The sequence below is a fragment of the Plutella xylostella genome, chromosome 25 (genome assembly GCF_932276165.1).
Source record: "Plutella xylostella chromosome 25, ilPluXylo3.1, whole genome shotgun sequence".
Lineage (NCBI taxonomy): Eukaryota > Metazoa > Arthropoda > Insecta > Lepidoptera > Plutellidae > Plutella > Plutella xylostella.
The window spans coordinates 3,158,770-3,173,441 of NC_064005.1; the positions used below are offsets into that span (position 1 = coordinate 3,158,770).

General features: G+C 35.5%; 1 protein-coding gene across 3 annotated transcripts in view; it reads right to left on the reverse strand.

The window, feature by feature from the left end:
* LOC105380803 overlaps positions 1-13,988 on the reverse strand; it is a 68,031-nt gene extending 54,043 nt beyond the window's left edge. For all 3 annotated transcript variants that reach the window (XM_048630063.1, XM_048630062.1, XM_048630064.1), the window contains exon 1: positions 13,798-13,988. In XM_048630063.1, coding sequence (XP_048486020.1) covers positions 13,798-13,829 — 32 coding nt within the window. In that variant the 5' untranslated portion in view covers positions 13,830-13,988. The remainder of the gene's footprint in view (positions 1-13,797) is intronic.
* Between the last annotated feature and the right edge of the window lie 684 nt (positions 13,989-14,672).

Consider the following 14,672-nt stretch of genomic DNA (forward strand, 5'->3'; position numbering starts at 1 on the left):
CTTTAATAACAGTAAAACCTAACCTATATTATACAAAATTTACCTAAAACAATAATGAAATAAAGCGCGTAAATTAAAGCGCCACTTCATTAGAATGTCATCAAGATAAACTCATCAATTCTCAAGAGGGCCGGACAGCGGACAGCGAGTCATCGACTTCCAACGATATTTTAATACGGCTTGTATTTAAACCTCCACCAGAAATTATATGATACTGCCGCCAATAAATTCGAAATCTCAGCCAAAACGGATAAATCATCACCAAATCATGCTTCCCAAAATATTTTTGAAATGAACCAAATTATTTTTTACTGCATACTGTAAAACTATATTGACACCATTAAAATTTATTTCAAACCAAATAAAGTATATCAACGCTATATAGATGTAACCAATATATTCTTTTATCAGTATCATTTTAATAATCCTTTCTAACCAAAAAAAGTAAAAGTAAATATTAAAAATTAAGTCTATACCAAATAATAAATAGCTTATCCCAAAACAATGTCACTTGTTAAATTGCTTTATGAATTAATTAAATCATTAGTATGTGCCTAGTAAAATCTATCCGTTACGCCATCTCAACTCCCAATAAATTCTATAGAAATAAGGAATTGAAATACAATGTATTATAGTTAAGTGCTTGGTGCTTGGGGTTTCTCTGATGGATCGTATCAGAAATGAGGTTATCTGTCAGAGAACTAAGGTTATTGACATAGCTGTCAAAATATGCAAGCTGAAATGGCAGTGGGCTGGTCATATCTGCCGAAGAACCGATAACTGTTGGGGTAGACGAGTTCTCGAGTGGAGACCTCGAACAGGCAAACACAGCGTGGGACACCCTCCTGCCCGCTGGACTGACGACCTTAGGCGGGTTGTGGTTGGATGAGGAAGGCCGAGGACCGAGTGTTGTGGTGCTCCTTGGGAGAGGCCTATGTCCAGCATTGGATGATTATTGGCTGATGATCATGATGATGATAGGTAAATGTATGTATATGAGTATGCGGGCGCGGGGGGATGGCGCCGCTCAAATTTGACCCTGTCCAGAAGGGGTGAATTTGCCGCGATGTATTGAGGTCGATGTACTAGACATCAACATTGCGTCCGCAAGCATCGCGCAAATTCAAAATTCATGCCGCACCACTCTTAAAGCCGCAAATGCCTACATATTAAAATTAACAGGTAAATCGATTACCTTTATACTATATTTTATATTGTTTTTGGGTAGGATAATTTGGTGATATAAAAAAAAAATTGAACACTTAGTTTTGGTGTCAATGTTTATATTTTAGTATAGCATAATTTGGTGATGATTTATCCGTTTTGGCGATGAAAAAGATTTTCTATTGTAAACTTGCAATTATTTGGAGGCGTGTTTATTTATTTTGGAACGTAAACGTTTTTTTTTGGGGTTTCGATTTTGGAGTTGATTTAATTAATTTAGTTTTAATTATTTTTTTTGGTGCAATGTATTAGCGTACAATTATTTTTTTTGGTGATGATTTAAATTGTACCCTTTTAATACGAACGTTCATATATTCTTAATCTAAAGGGTCACTTTTACCAATCGCTAAACGTATTTAAAATTGTATTTAAATCATTTTTTTAATACATTTTGTACAGACGTTTGACAGGCTACTAAATACGTTTAGCGTTTGGTGAAATTCCTCCTAAGTCAACTTCCATTGGCAAAGCTCCTCTACACAAGCGAATAAGTTTTTGAATGTTTCTTTTTAATATTCTCCGCATGCAGGTTAGTCGGGAATGAGAACCAGTTTTGAAGCAGGTAAGCATGATCCTGGACTGGGAGTATTAGGGGGTCATTCTAGTTTACGAAAACCGAAGATTTGGCGAGCGTTGTGGTCTCTACTGGATCTGAAGTCTGAAAATGCTGACTTTGCAACGGGTAAAAGCAGGGAGATTTTGTAAAGTATCTACAGGGTGTTGCAAAATTGGTATACTAAGCCGAAACCTACATGTGCAGCATGGTGTATCTAAGCCCGAATCTGAAATCAGAATTTGGAAATTCGCGAAAAAAAATATTATTTTCCCATAGTAAAAAGTCACGTGACCAACAAAGTTTCTATGGAAAATGAATTTTTTTTTGCGAATTTGAAGTCCGCATTTATTACTCCCATTCACAAATCAGGATCAAGAGACTGTGTTGAACACTATAGGCCCATCTCCAAATTGTGTCTACTAGCTAAAATATTCGAACGAGTTATATATAATCAACTATATGAAAGCATTAAATCTGATTTGAGCCCAACTCAACACGGGTTTCTTAAGAGAAGATCTACAGTTTCTAATTTGATACTCCTTGACGACTTCGTCTCTGATAACATGAACAATGGCAATCAGGTCGACACTATCTACACAGACTATAGTAAGGCCTTCGATAGGATAGATCACAGACTGCTCTTAATGAAATTGTGTGATTTGGGTATTCGAGGTGATCTCTTTCGTTGGTTCACGTCATATGTACGTAATAGAACTCAGGCCGTGGTGCTAAATGGCTACACATCTGCTTGGCGTAACATTCCATCCGGAGTTCCTCAAGGATCTCTGCTAGGGCCCTTACTTTTTGTTATATTCATTAGAGATATTGACAACTGTTTTCATCACTCCCATCACTTGCTATTCGCAGACGACATGAAGCTTTTCAGAGTGGTGAATGATGAGTTAGATGCCTCACTTCTCCAAGAAGACTTAAATAGGCTTGATTCTTACTGTGAGCGTAACAAATTGGAATTGAATGTTTCCAAGTGTTACTCTCTCACTTTTACAAGGAAACGTTCCCCATTTAAATCAAATTACACGATAAAAAATCACGCTCTATCCCGTGTGTACCACATTCGTGATTTGGGTGTGATTCAAGATAGTAAGCTGTTATTCGATAAGCATATAGAATCTATAGTTAACAAAGCATCCAAAGCTTTAGGCTTCATTATGCGATCTTCTAAACAATTTAAAAGTATGAAGACAGTCAAACTGCTATACTGTTCATATGTACGGAGCAATCTAGAATACGCTTGTCAGGTATGGAACCCTTGTTACGACATTCACTCGGATAGGATTGAAAAAATTCAGAGGAAATTTACACGGTACCTTAAATTTAAGTTTCGTATTCCAAACAGTATGGATTATAATCTGAGATGCATTAAATTCCATCTATTGCCACTTCACCTGCGTAGGACCGTGTCGGATATAATTTACCTCATAAAGCTTGTTAGAGGAATAAGCGACTGTCCTGATCTACTCTCTAAAATTAATATTTATGCACCTGCGCGATCATTTAGAATGAATAAACTTTTCTTCGTGCCAATCGTTCACACTAATTACAGAAGAAACTCCTATATACTAAGAGCGTGTAGTACATTTAACAGGCTGTGCAGCGAAATCGATCTTGACATCTTCAGTAGTAGCATTGAATCATTTAAAACTCATTTTATTCGGACTTTTGTAGCATCAACTCAACAACTTGGCTAAATTAATTAATTAATTAATCATATCTACTCAAGTGGTTCTTATTGTTCTTTTGTTTTTTTTTATCTAGATGTGTTAGACTAAAATATTTAATAACTTAAGTGCGCTTTTTTAATATGTTACTAAGTAGGTACTTCTGTACATTTATCTGTGAAAGCTTGTCATTAGCTTTAAGATACCTGTTTTCATGTATTAATTATTTGTGTAACATGCTGTTAGCTTTCCTAATAAAATAAAATAAAATAAAATAAATAAATTATTTGCACACAAAAATATGGACAACAATACAAAACTTAATCTAACACATATGTACAAATGGCGGTCTTATCGCTTAAAGCGATTTCTTCCAGACAACCTTTGGGTGGAAGGATATTTAGATGTAAAGGGTAAAGTGTAGCAGGAATAAAGAATATACCATAAATATTTAATATACCAAAACATACTACCTGAGCTGAAATCAAGGGGATATGTACAAAGGTTCCACTCGAGAGAGCCACGTACAGGAACTTCACCCCCTATGAGAATAGAATAGAATAGAATACTACCTACAATATATTTACATACATAGTTTATATACCTAGCATCATAATATATAATATATTAAAAATACTTAACTGTATATATGTAAAGCTACAAAGATGTTTAATAACAATAACATTGTGAAAATATACTGGGTGTTGCAAAAAGGGTATACTAAGCCGAAACCTACATGTGAATTTTCAAATTCTGATTTCAGTTTCAGGCTTAGATATACCATGCTGCGCATGTAGGTTTCGACTTAGTATACCAATTTTGCAACACCCTGTATAATACATAAACTCTTAGACATCAAAAAAGATACAACTTAGATTGCATGTCTTTCGTTGATTCGTTTTTTTGTACAGTTAGAGTTACCCACCAGTGCCTATCTTTCCTTGTGCTATTCCCACTGCGTTGCGTTTATGCACGTACATTAATAAAATTAAGACATAATAGTATTGAACTGTATTCATTAAAATAAATTGCTGATTTAAAATGATTAATGATGAGCGATGAGCGTCGTGTTGCTTTTTAACCCACATTTAATAAAGGAGGAGGTTCTTAATTTACTTATCGATAACCGATTGCCAGTTGTACCGATTTTGATTATGTTAGATTTAGAATAATTTACTAAGATCGTTGGAAAACTAACATGTATACAAAAGCGGAATAATGTAAATGATCGTAAAATGTCATATTTCCCAGAAGTCCCATGTATATTCATCGCAGAGTTAAATTGGCACCAAATAACAGACTTAAGATCGGAAATTTATGTTATTATCATTTGCAGCAATACTAATTGCAAAATCCAATCTGGCTAATTCTCGTCCAAGAGATCCAATTGCAACTTTTATTTTTTTGTTTAGGCCTCGTGCCCATTAGAGCTTTTTAGAGGGACGTAAAGGAGCTTCACCCGCTCAGAATAGAATAGAACCATGACATTATGTACACTAAGTAAAGAAAAATATATTTATAAATGTACCTATAATTTAGAAGAAATCGCATGTTGAAGTCCAATTAGCGACCGTGTTCCATGAATATAATCATGAACCATGCTAGTCGTTATATTCTACCTACTTAGCAACGTATTGATCTGACATCTGGCATCTTTGCATGCGCTCGCGCAATGTAAGTAACCGTGGGAGCCTCTGGAGGGTTACTCTATCTCTATACTGACGAAAAACGAACGAACGGGAGCTATCGTTCAATCTTCACGAATATAAGGAGATGAGTAGTGGCTCGCACAGCAGCGCTCCGCAACTTAGTTTTTCGACATATAAAGTGACCCCCTGAGCACGAACCGTAGAAGGACCATAGGTGGAACAAAGATGGCGTGCGAAGATAGTGAATACTGAACTTGACTTCGGCTACTATCAAAGGTCGAGGAGAATACAAAGGATGAAATCGAATGGAACCCACGATTTACATATACAAGACGCTACTGCCACAGGGGTTTGCAGTTCTCTAAGAAAATTCCATTAAGTCCAAGTAAAAGATACTGTTCTGTAGTACAGCAAATTTAAAATAAGGTCGTTCTCTGATAAATAATTATTAGAAGACAGAAAAGATATTATACCTACCAGCCGCGAAATGTAAATTACTTTGCAGGGGAAGCCGGTGTGAGAAAAATATAAGTATAACTATCATGACATATCGTACATATTAAATATCAAATCAGTAAATCCTAAAGGAAAGCCGACGGGAATCGTGTAGTATGGACCCTTTCTATACTACCACAAAAAACTTTAAACACTGTTTAAAAAGAAATTTCACAGATTTTGTAGGTGTTTGACAGTACTAAAAACCTGTTAAATCCTTAATTCCTTACTTCCTTACTAATATCCTTACTAATATTATAAATGCCAAAGTAACTGTGTCTGTCTGTCTGTCTGTCTGTCTGTCTGTTACTCTTTCACGCCAAAACTACTAAACGGATTTGGATGAAATTTGGTATACATACGGTCTAGACCCTGGGAAAGAACATAGGCTACTTATTATCCCGGAATTCCCACGGGAAAACTTTTTAAGGCGAAGCGAAGCGCGCGGGAACAGCTAGTACTCTAATAGTTTTTGTGGTAAGGCCCTTCGTATCTGATACTACCTTGATAACACCAAGACAGGTTATACCAGCAACGGTCAGTATAAATACAGAAGTCAGAGAAGTCTGAATTGTCACTCTAAGAGAGGTTCAGCCTCTCTGCCCCAGACTGTACGCACATTAGAATTACCTTTATAAGGATAGGGGACTAGAGTCTAGAAATTGTTCTAGAATGTTAGTACACTAATACTGTAACACTATCGCTGCAGGTATCTCTACTCGGGAAGAACGCTAAAGGTCTTTCAGATAATGTGTTTGTACGCTGTGTATTTTGTATTTTCCCACAAGAAAACAATGGTAAGTTGAACAAAACTATTGAATTATTTATTTCAGGAATAAGTAGGAAACGATGGAACATATAAAACAAGATGACTTTGCATTTTCATGAAAGTTAATATTAAATTATTATCATTAAGTAATAATGGTTATCATCAAAAAAGTAAAAGGAAATTTAATCAATCACATTTGAATATACAGGGTGAGTCTTTTGTAGGTGCATTAGGCTATACCTTGGGATATTCTCGAAAAAAAATATATACTTCCCATACACAGTGTCACGTAAACAACCAATTTTTAAGAAGCATCTTTTTTTCTGTATATCCCTAGGTCATTGTAACAAAAGTTGTTCAGAATGAAGAGCTCTGTAACATACTTCGGGGTATGCACCTACGAAAGAATCACCCTGTATACTATTCTTAGGTTAGCAGTTTAAAGACTTCGCAGTTGAGCAGCGGAAAACATACATTGACACGAGATACTTTACAATTAACAATCCACGACTCACCTTAATTATAATTCATTTTCATTACATTGTAGGACATAGTGGGAGTCTTGCCAAAGGACTTTGGACTCTCTACCATGTATACATGAGTCCAGTTGCAACTGCAACTGTTGCACTCATGTCTTTCACAGTACGTGTGGCGAGACTTCAAGGAAAAGGATAAGCAATATCGATTGTAGTAAAACAAGTTTTTGTGAACTACTCCAGTGTTTTTGTGCCAAATCGTGAAGCTTGTTATGAGCAAGGTCTTCTCAGTTAAAATAAGGGCTAGAGGTGTCAACTGCAGAAGTGAAAGGATTTTCTAGTGTACTTTTATTATGTAACACAATTTCGTTGTATCGATTTTAGACGTAAAGTTAAATAAAATAGGTTTGAAGGTTCGAGCATACTTTCTAGTCTAGAGTCTGAATCAAGTTATACATTGAATATACACATAATTATATAATAGATAATTGTAGATGATTAAAAAATATTCTGTACAAAAATATGAGTAGGTACCTACGTTTCGTAATTTCGAAATTCCGAGCGTCAAGTTGAAACGGCCGTGGAGCAAAAACGAAGTGGACGAATCTTATAAATTACGAAACAGAAATGCTGATTGTTTTCCTCCCGCCTTTTTTGAAATGATTTAATTTATACTTAATACTTTTTCCAATTACCAACAAACACCCAATTACATTCTAGGATGCAAAACTTTTTTGTCTCATGTGAAGTAGAGTATTATGCCTTTACAATACTTACAATTTTTTATATAAATTTGTGCTAGTATTATAATATTTCCCCAAGCGCGTAGTGCGTGGGCATCTGGGCCCGCTGTCGGCGGACTCCCCTTTTCTCTGCATTGCAGTATTTTTTCTTCTTCTTAAAGGCCCTACTAAAGGGAGTAAGTAATTTACGAAGACTATTAGGTTTGAAACTGAGTAATTGATTTAGTTCTCGGTGTGTTTTATAAAACCTCCTGAGAAAGTATCCAACTATCCACATCGCTCCATTATAATGATAAGTTCATAACGGTAAGCCTATTGGATAAAAGTCCGCTAGCTTGTGTAAAAGAAAATAATCCAACGCGGCAACGTTCCCTACCTATACAACTATATGCAGGTACATGGTTATTGTATATATGCGTATTACGATTATACGCACAGTAAACAATACTAATTTCCTTGAAGCCCGATCCAGTCATGCAAAAAGCAAACACTTACAGTGCTCCAAAATTGATAATGCGCATAGAAATCTTTGACAGTACGGTTGTTTTCGATTATGTGACACATGATATTGACTCCTATTTCTTTCGAAAAATTACGATTTAATGATTCGGGTGTGAAGATCTGCATGTGCATTATTAATTTTGGACAAGTGTACCTAGTTGGATATAAGTGAGAGAAACCACGTCCATTATTAAGAAAAGAAGAATTTTATGCAAGTTTAACTAATTTTATTATACCTTTAAGTAGGTACAACTAAACTGATAATTTTTCTATTCTTTATCTCATACAATAAAATCTATCAATCTTAACTACATCATATTTTAGTAGTATTTCTAGTTAATCCTACATCTCGCATGAATTTAGAAGTAAATTAAGTTTTCTCTACATACATAGATACAGAGGTAGGATAAATCTCATTTTAATCAAGCATCGCTAACAGTAAAACTCCCTTTAGAATAACTTATTTATTACAAACACTCTCGATACGAGTAATTAATAATAAATATAAGCTTTATATTTTAGAGGTAAGTATATAAAAGTCGACACAATGATAAATTAACATAAGTATAATTTACTTATCTATACATATTTTGAATATTTTCTTACACTCTGCTGTCTCTGCCATACCAGATACCACATTATGGCACAGATGGGACGCTCAGCGTTACGCCTTAGGTAGAGTCTATATTATACTTAATTCATATATACTATAAGAATTAATTTTGAATGTCAAGTTACACTGTAAAAGATTGTGTATAATATCAGTGTTGTGAGGAAAAACAACGGGGATATTTCCCGTTGCCTTTTGTTCAATGTATATCTTACGCTAGCATTTGGTTTGCTTTACAATCTTGAAAACTTATAAACATCAATGATTCAGTATGAAACAGTAAATTTCAATGGCCCTTTTTATTTTTTTATTTTACAGTAGATTTTTGTCGTTGCTGTCGCTGTAACGATCAGAAGGGCATTTTTTGCAATAAGGTAAGGTTTGTTTTGTATTGATATTTTAACTTTACATAACTTTTAAAAATAGATAGTAGGGGTACTTATAATTTATGTTTATACAGATCATGAAGTAATACCAACACGTGTGCTTTTAGCAAATATGCGCCTATATTTTAGAGCTAGAGCTATACTTTAAATGCTATCAAGTTGTAAGGGCATTTATTACAAACGTCTGACAAATATATCTTTACAATTATATAGGAGCCTACACAAAATCTTTAAATCCATTAACATTTTCGCCATCGTTCCGGTTTGATTGCGGCCGGGTGTGTAGAAAAAGCCCTCTGACAGCAGACTCGTCCGTACATTGACCCCGCAGGACTCATGACGCGATGAGCCACCGATTCTCATCAATACTACACAATAGCACTTCTGCTGAGAAATGTACTCTATAGGTAAGTAAAATATCTTCGGTGATGTCATCGAAAGACATGCAAATCATCTTGTCGATAGTATCTACTAGGTTAGGTACTTGCTGAATCAACTTATGAAAAATCCGCATCATTTTCGTTTACTCGTTAACGTAATGCCTAGATAAAAAAATACATTTTGGTTTAGTACTACTCCGCTGAACAACAGGTATCAATTCCATCGAGGGTGGTAAGTTAACTTGAGCAGCGGACTTGTTCTATTTTTCTGTACCAACCTACTACCTACATAAAAAAAACACGCACTCACGCCTTGTACTAATGTACTCCCTTGCGGGGTAGGCAGAGGTGCATTGCTGCACCCACTTTTCGCCAGAGTGTTATGTTAGTCCCAATGTAATAGGGGCGGGCCTATTGCCATTTTACGGGCACATCCAAGACCCGAGAACAAATATCTGTGTTTAAACAAATATCTGCCCCAGCCGGGAATCGAACCCGGGACCATCGGCTCAGTAGTCAGGGTCACTAACCACTACGCCATTCGGTCGTCCTACTACCTATCCAGAACTTATGCAAACAAAATGACTAACGGAATTTAAAAAAACACTGCCAATATGAATTGTAAACAACACTTCACTTACACAGCGCGTAGTCAGCCTTGAATCGCAATAAGTGTTGATACTTTGATAGTACAATCAGCTCCACAATCTATTTGCAATTGCAACGCGGCGATACGATGTTATTCCTGCTGCAGTTAAGTGTTTTGTAAACTAAACTTGTAAGTAAGAACTTATTTTATAAAAAAAGTAGTAGTACATATACGAAGGTAAACAGACGAATTGAGAACCTCCTCAATTTTTCGAAGTCGGTTAAAAATAGCATAATAAGTGCATCAACTTACTAAGGTAAGTACTTGCTACCAAGCATAATATAATATTGACAACCAGAGACTATTGTTTTATTATTTATTGTAGATATTAAGCTGTTACCTAATAATGTTAATTTGTGTCATGTAATTTTTCTTGTTATGTATTCTGAAGGTGAATACATTATTTCTTTCTTCCTTTCTTTCAATCATATAATATCGTAAGTACCAATGGTAAATAATAATGATACGAATTCCATTTACCCATGGTAGGTGGAGACCAGACAAGCAAATACCGGAAAAATAAGAAATATATTCGTATTTTTCGATATAGTAAACCAATGTTGCGTCACAGCACCAGCATTGTACAATTGTACATGTACACATAAATAAACAAACCACAGCGGGGTGGCTTTACCTTGACAATAACCTAACAAAAGAGGGTTGTCGTGTCGCTGCAGGCCACTCCAGCCAAGGAAAAACTAAGTTTTGGAGCGTTGCTGCTCTAACCGTGACCCTATCTCGTTGCTTTAAGCGCCAATTTCTCCAAAGTCGGTTAGACCATAACCAGCTATTACTGGTTGACTTTTGAGTCTTTTGACACATCTGTCAAGAATTTTATATGGAGATGACGTATAATTGATTAACCAATCCCTGTCGGTTAGATAACCAACTATGGAGAAATTGGCACTAAATGAACCGATGCACCGATTGCATGAAAGCTCACGTGCGTTCGTTATTTGTGAAGCCAGACTACCCAAGTAACATTTTTGGTTTTAGAAAGGTTTTGAAAAGGTTCTAGAACCTTTGTATGGAAATCAACTCGTAAGTCTTAGAAGGCTCAACAACGTTATATTAACCTTATATTAACCTCCTGAGTGCAAAAAGGGCCCACGTTTTAGAACCTTTCTGAGAGCTACAGCAAAACCTATAGCTCAAACCCAGAACCTTTTGATCTAATTACACAGAACCTAAATATTACCTTCACAACCTTATTATAACGTTATCATAACCTTGGAAGACAGCTTTTAAGTTCTTAATTAGTCCTGGATGTAACTCTACTATAACTTGAAACATATTTGATGGATATTTGTAATGCGTTTCCAGGACTCTCGGGTTTTAAAATGTTTCTGTGTAAGATTTTATAATAATTATAATAAATGGCGCCATTACCTGACACTTTCCAAGATTCAAAATGGCTAACTAGTAAGTGTTGTATTAATAAAAAATACAGTAAGTAGTTAGGCTGAAGTCAGGAAATATGAAAAACTTGTGCGACTAGCACTTTATCGTGATACTTTAGGATAATAGTTCTGTATACGTAAGGGGCCTTTTGTAAATAATAAATTTGATGATATTTTAATTAAAAAAATAGATAAAATTTTATGTTTGGTTTAAAGTTATATTAGAAATAAAAGAACTGTCTATATAAAAAAACATATATTTGGAATTATATAGCACACGCTACTGAATTTTCCCATAATTAATTAAAATGTATCTTTTTGCTAAGTTTTTATTTTAAATTTCAGTGAAAAAATATGGCGGCCGTTAGGAAATTACTTAAAAGCATTAAACATATTTTGAGGATGCCTCTAAAGCTTTAAAATATTCTTGAAAGACTTAAATCATGCCTTTAGCTCATAGCCAGTGCTTAATGCTTTTGGTTTTCACCAAGTAGTCCTAATTTGTTTGCCTAGACAACTCTCATTAGCCTGAAGGTTTAAGATAGGTTTTAAAAATTACTTATAAGTGATTTCAACATTCCATAACTGTATGGTTGTATCGAGGTTAAAAATTTAACCTTAAGCTCTCACTTTAGCATAAATGCTAGCTTTTCTAGAACTTAATCAGGAGTCTACGACAACTATAAGATCCTAGAACTATATGCTCTTGAAACACAAGTTAAAATAACGTTAATTTAAACTCTTATCAGCAGCTCCAAGGTTGTATTAATAAACAATTGGTTTTAGGACTTATTAATCATTCCCAAGTACTCAATATGACCAGATAGCAAAGCTTTAACCTTTTCACAACCCTTATAAAACCTAAAGGCATTTCTTACAACCTAAGCTCTAATGAAATGTTACTTGGGTAACCCCCTAGTTTATATCGTATATGTATTTAATACTTTAATGCACGAATATGAGATATAAGTGTACAAAAGGTGGACTTAATGCTAAAAGTGCCTATACTTAACCATAAACATAATTATTTTAAAATATTCTCAAGCATTTAAAGAAAATAATTTGGTGAATTTTAAATACCATTAAAGTAAAAGGTTACAACTTCCAACGTCCACCTAACCTTGATCTGTTCGCCATTGAGAAAATAACCAGCAAAAACAAAAGAGAGGAGGTCAAGCAACTTCTTTATGGCGTCAACTGTACTATACACATACACAGTGCTGTGTAGGAGATGCAACATGGCGCGATGATAAATGAAGATACGCATGCAGGGCAACTGGGTGGGTGCGGAATTAGATACATGTAGCTATAATAATGCACTTATAAGTATATTTTTATACATACATTCATCAAATCGTATGCGGAATATAAAAGTTATAACTCTCCCAAAGAAACATATTGGCAAACAAGTTGGCCGTAGCTGTTAAGCATTATTGTTATTATAATAAATAAATAAATATTGCGAGGCAGTGATAACCTTTATGATCGGCCGTGTTTTTTAAATTTTCCCAATGTAGGTAGAGGTGGGTACCTCTACCTACATTGGGAAAATTTATATATAGGTACCCAATTTTTCTAAGGATTTTTTAATTTTTTTATTGCGTTTGTCCCTAGGAAAGTTGTTCAGTTTGATTGGTAGATCACGAGGTTGTGGAATTCGTAAATCTAATCGTAGCGTTTCATTTTCACTAGTTTGTACACCCTGTATAATCGTATTTTATATGCGTGCAGCAGTGTATGAGTGAAGTAGTGAAGCGTGCGTCTTTGCGTGTGAGTCGTAGGTAATTGTGAACTCATGAATCACGGTGTTTATTTACGTTTGGAACATTCATGTTGCTATCTTACAGCGATTTTATTGGGTAATGTTTTGTTGTTGTCTAAAAATGAGTTCAATGTTTCATTTAAAGGATCAGTTTATCAGAATTTCATAGATAGCATTGTAGTAAAGCTACTTACACAATTCGGACCTGGCTTTGTAGGTGGTAGGTTTGTTGATAGTGTTGATAAAATATATAAATGTAGGTACTTATATGCAGATGGCAGAATGATTTCATTTTTGATCGAGTCTCTAAATCATTGCTGAAGTTTTGAGCATGATTTACCTATGCAGCAGACAAATTGGTGGTTGAAAAAACATTCAGGAAAGTTAATAAAAATGCGCATAACAGTGTCCTAATAACCGGTCAAAACAAAGACTTTCCTTTCGTTGCCCAAGCAGAGCCGCCGCTGTCACACAAAAACAAAACAACATCGCATAACTTTAACCTTAAACAAACTCACATATTCACGCAGTTCGCATCCGATAGTTTCATACAAAAAGAAAGCTGGAACACGAAACTCAGACCACAGAAACCACAACACTTATCTTATACATTGTAATCGTAACAATGAGCACTCGCGAAAATTCGCGATACAGTCCCCTCGCACGACCGTCTTCGGCGCCGATTCGCCGGCTACTGACGGTGGCGAATACAAAGTAGAAATTGAATGCTGAATGGAGCCAAATTAAGGATGATGGCTGAAAGATGACTGTCACAGTCACACCCTCTCGTTTCGCAATAAGGCTCATTAGTCCACGCCCCCTAATCTCGATTCGACACGAGACGTGAGTCTGATGCGGAGCTGTTTAATATTTCTTATTGCGTCGGTAACTTGATTGACTCTTGATCGGGATGAAATAATTGTGATCCTACGTAGCATACATACTAAACTGTATCAATTGAAGCTATTTAGGTATGTAGGGTGCACAGAACACTGTGTAGGCGACTAACGAACATTGCAGCGCGTGTGTGTATGTAGGTATATGTATGGTTGTTTGTTAATTGGAGTTGCCACTCTTTGATTAGTGGGTAGGGTCAGCAAAAACATCAATAAAGTAATTCAAATATGGGATGACTCATTGCTGTCGGTAGTTTAATTTATAGTCATACTTAATTTTTATTTAAGTAAATAACTATAAAAAAATAAAATGCGCGTTTAAGGGCGTCCTACACTATAGCCTTTCTGACGACTCTCCGAGCTCTTTCCATAGCATTGTTAGATATCTCCAACCTGTCTGCCAAGCGTGGAGATAAGAAACCCCTTCAGGCGTGGATGAGGCCCATGTCCTCAATGAAGGTGGAATGTTACGGGCTTTGTGTTTGTGTTTTCTGTAG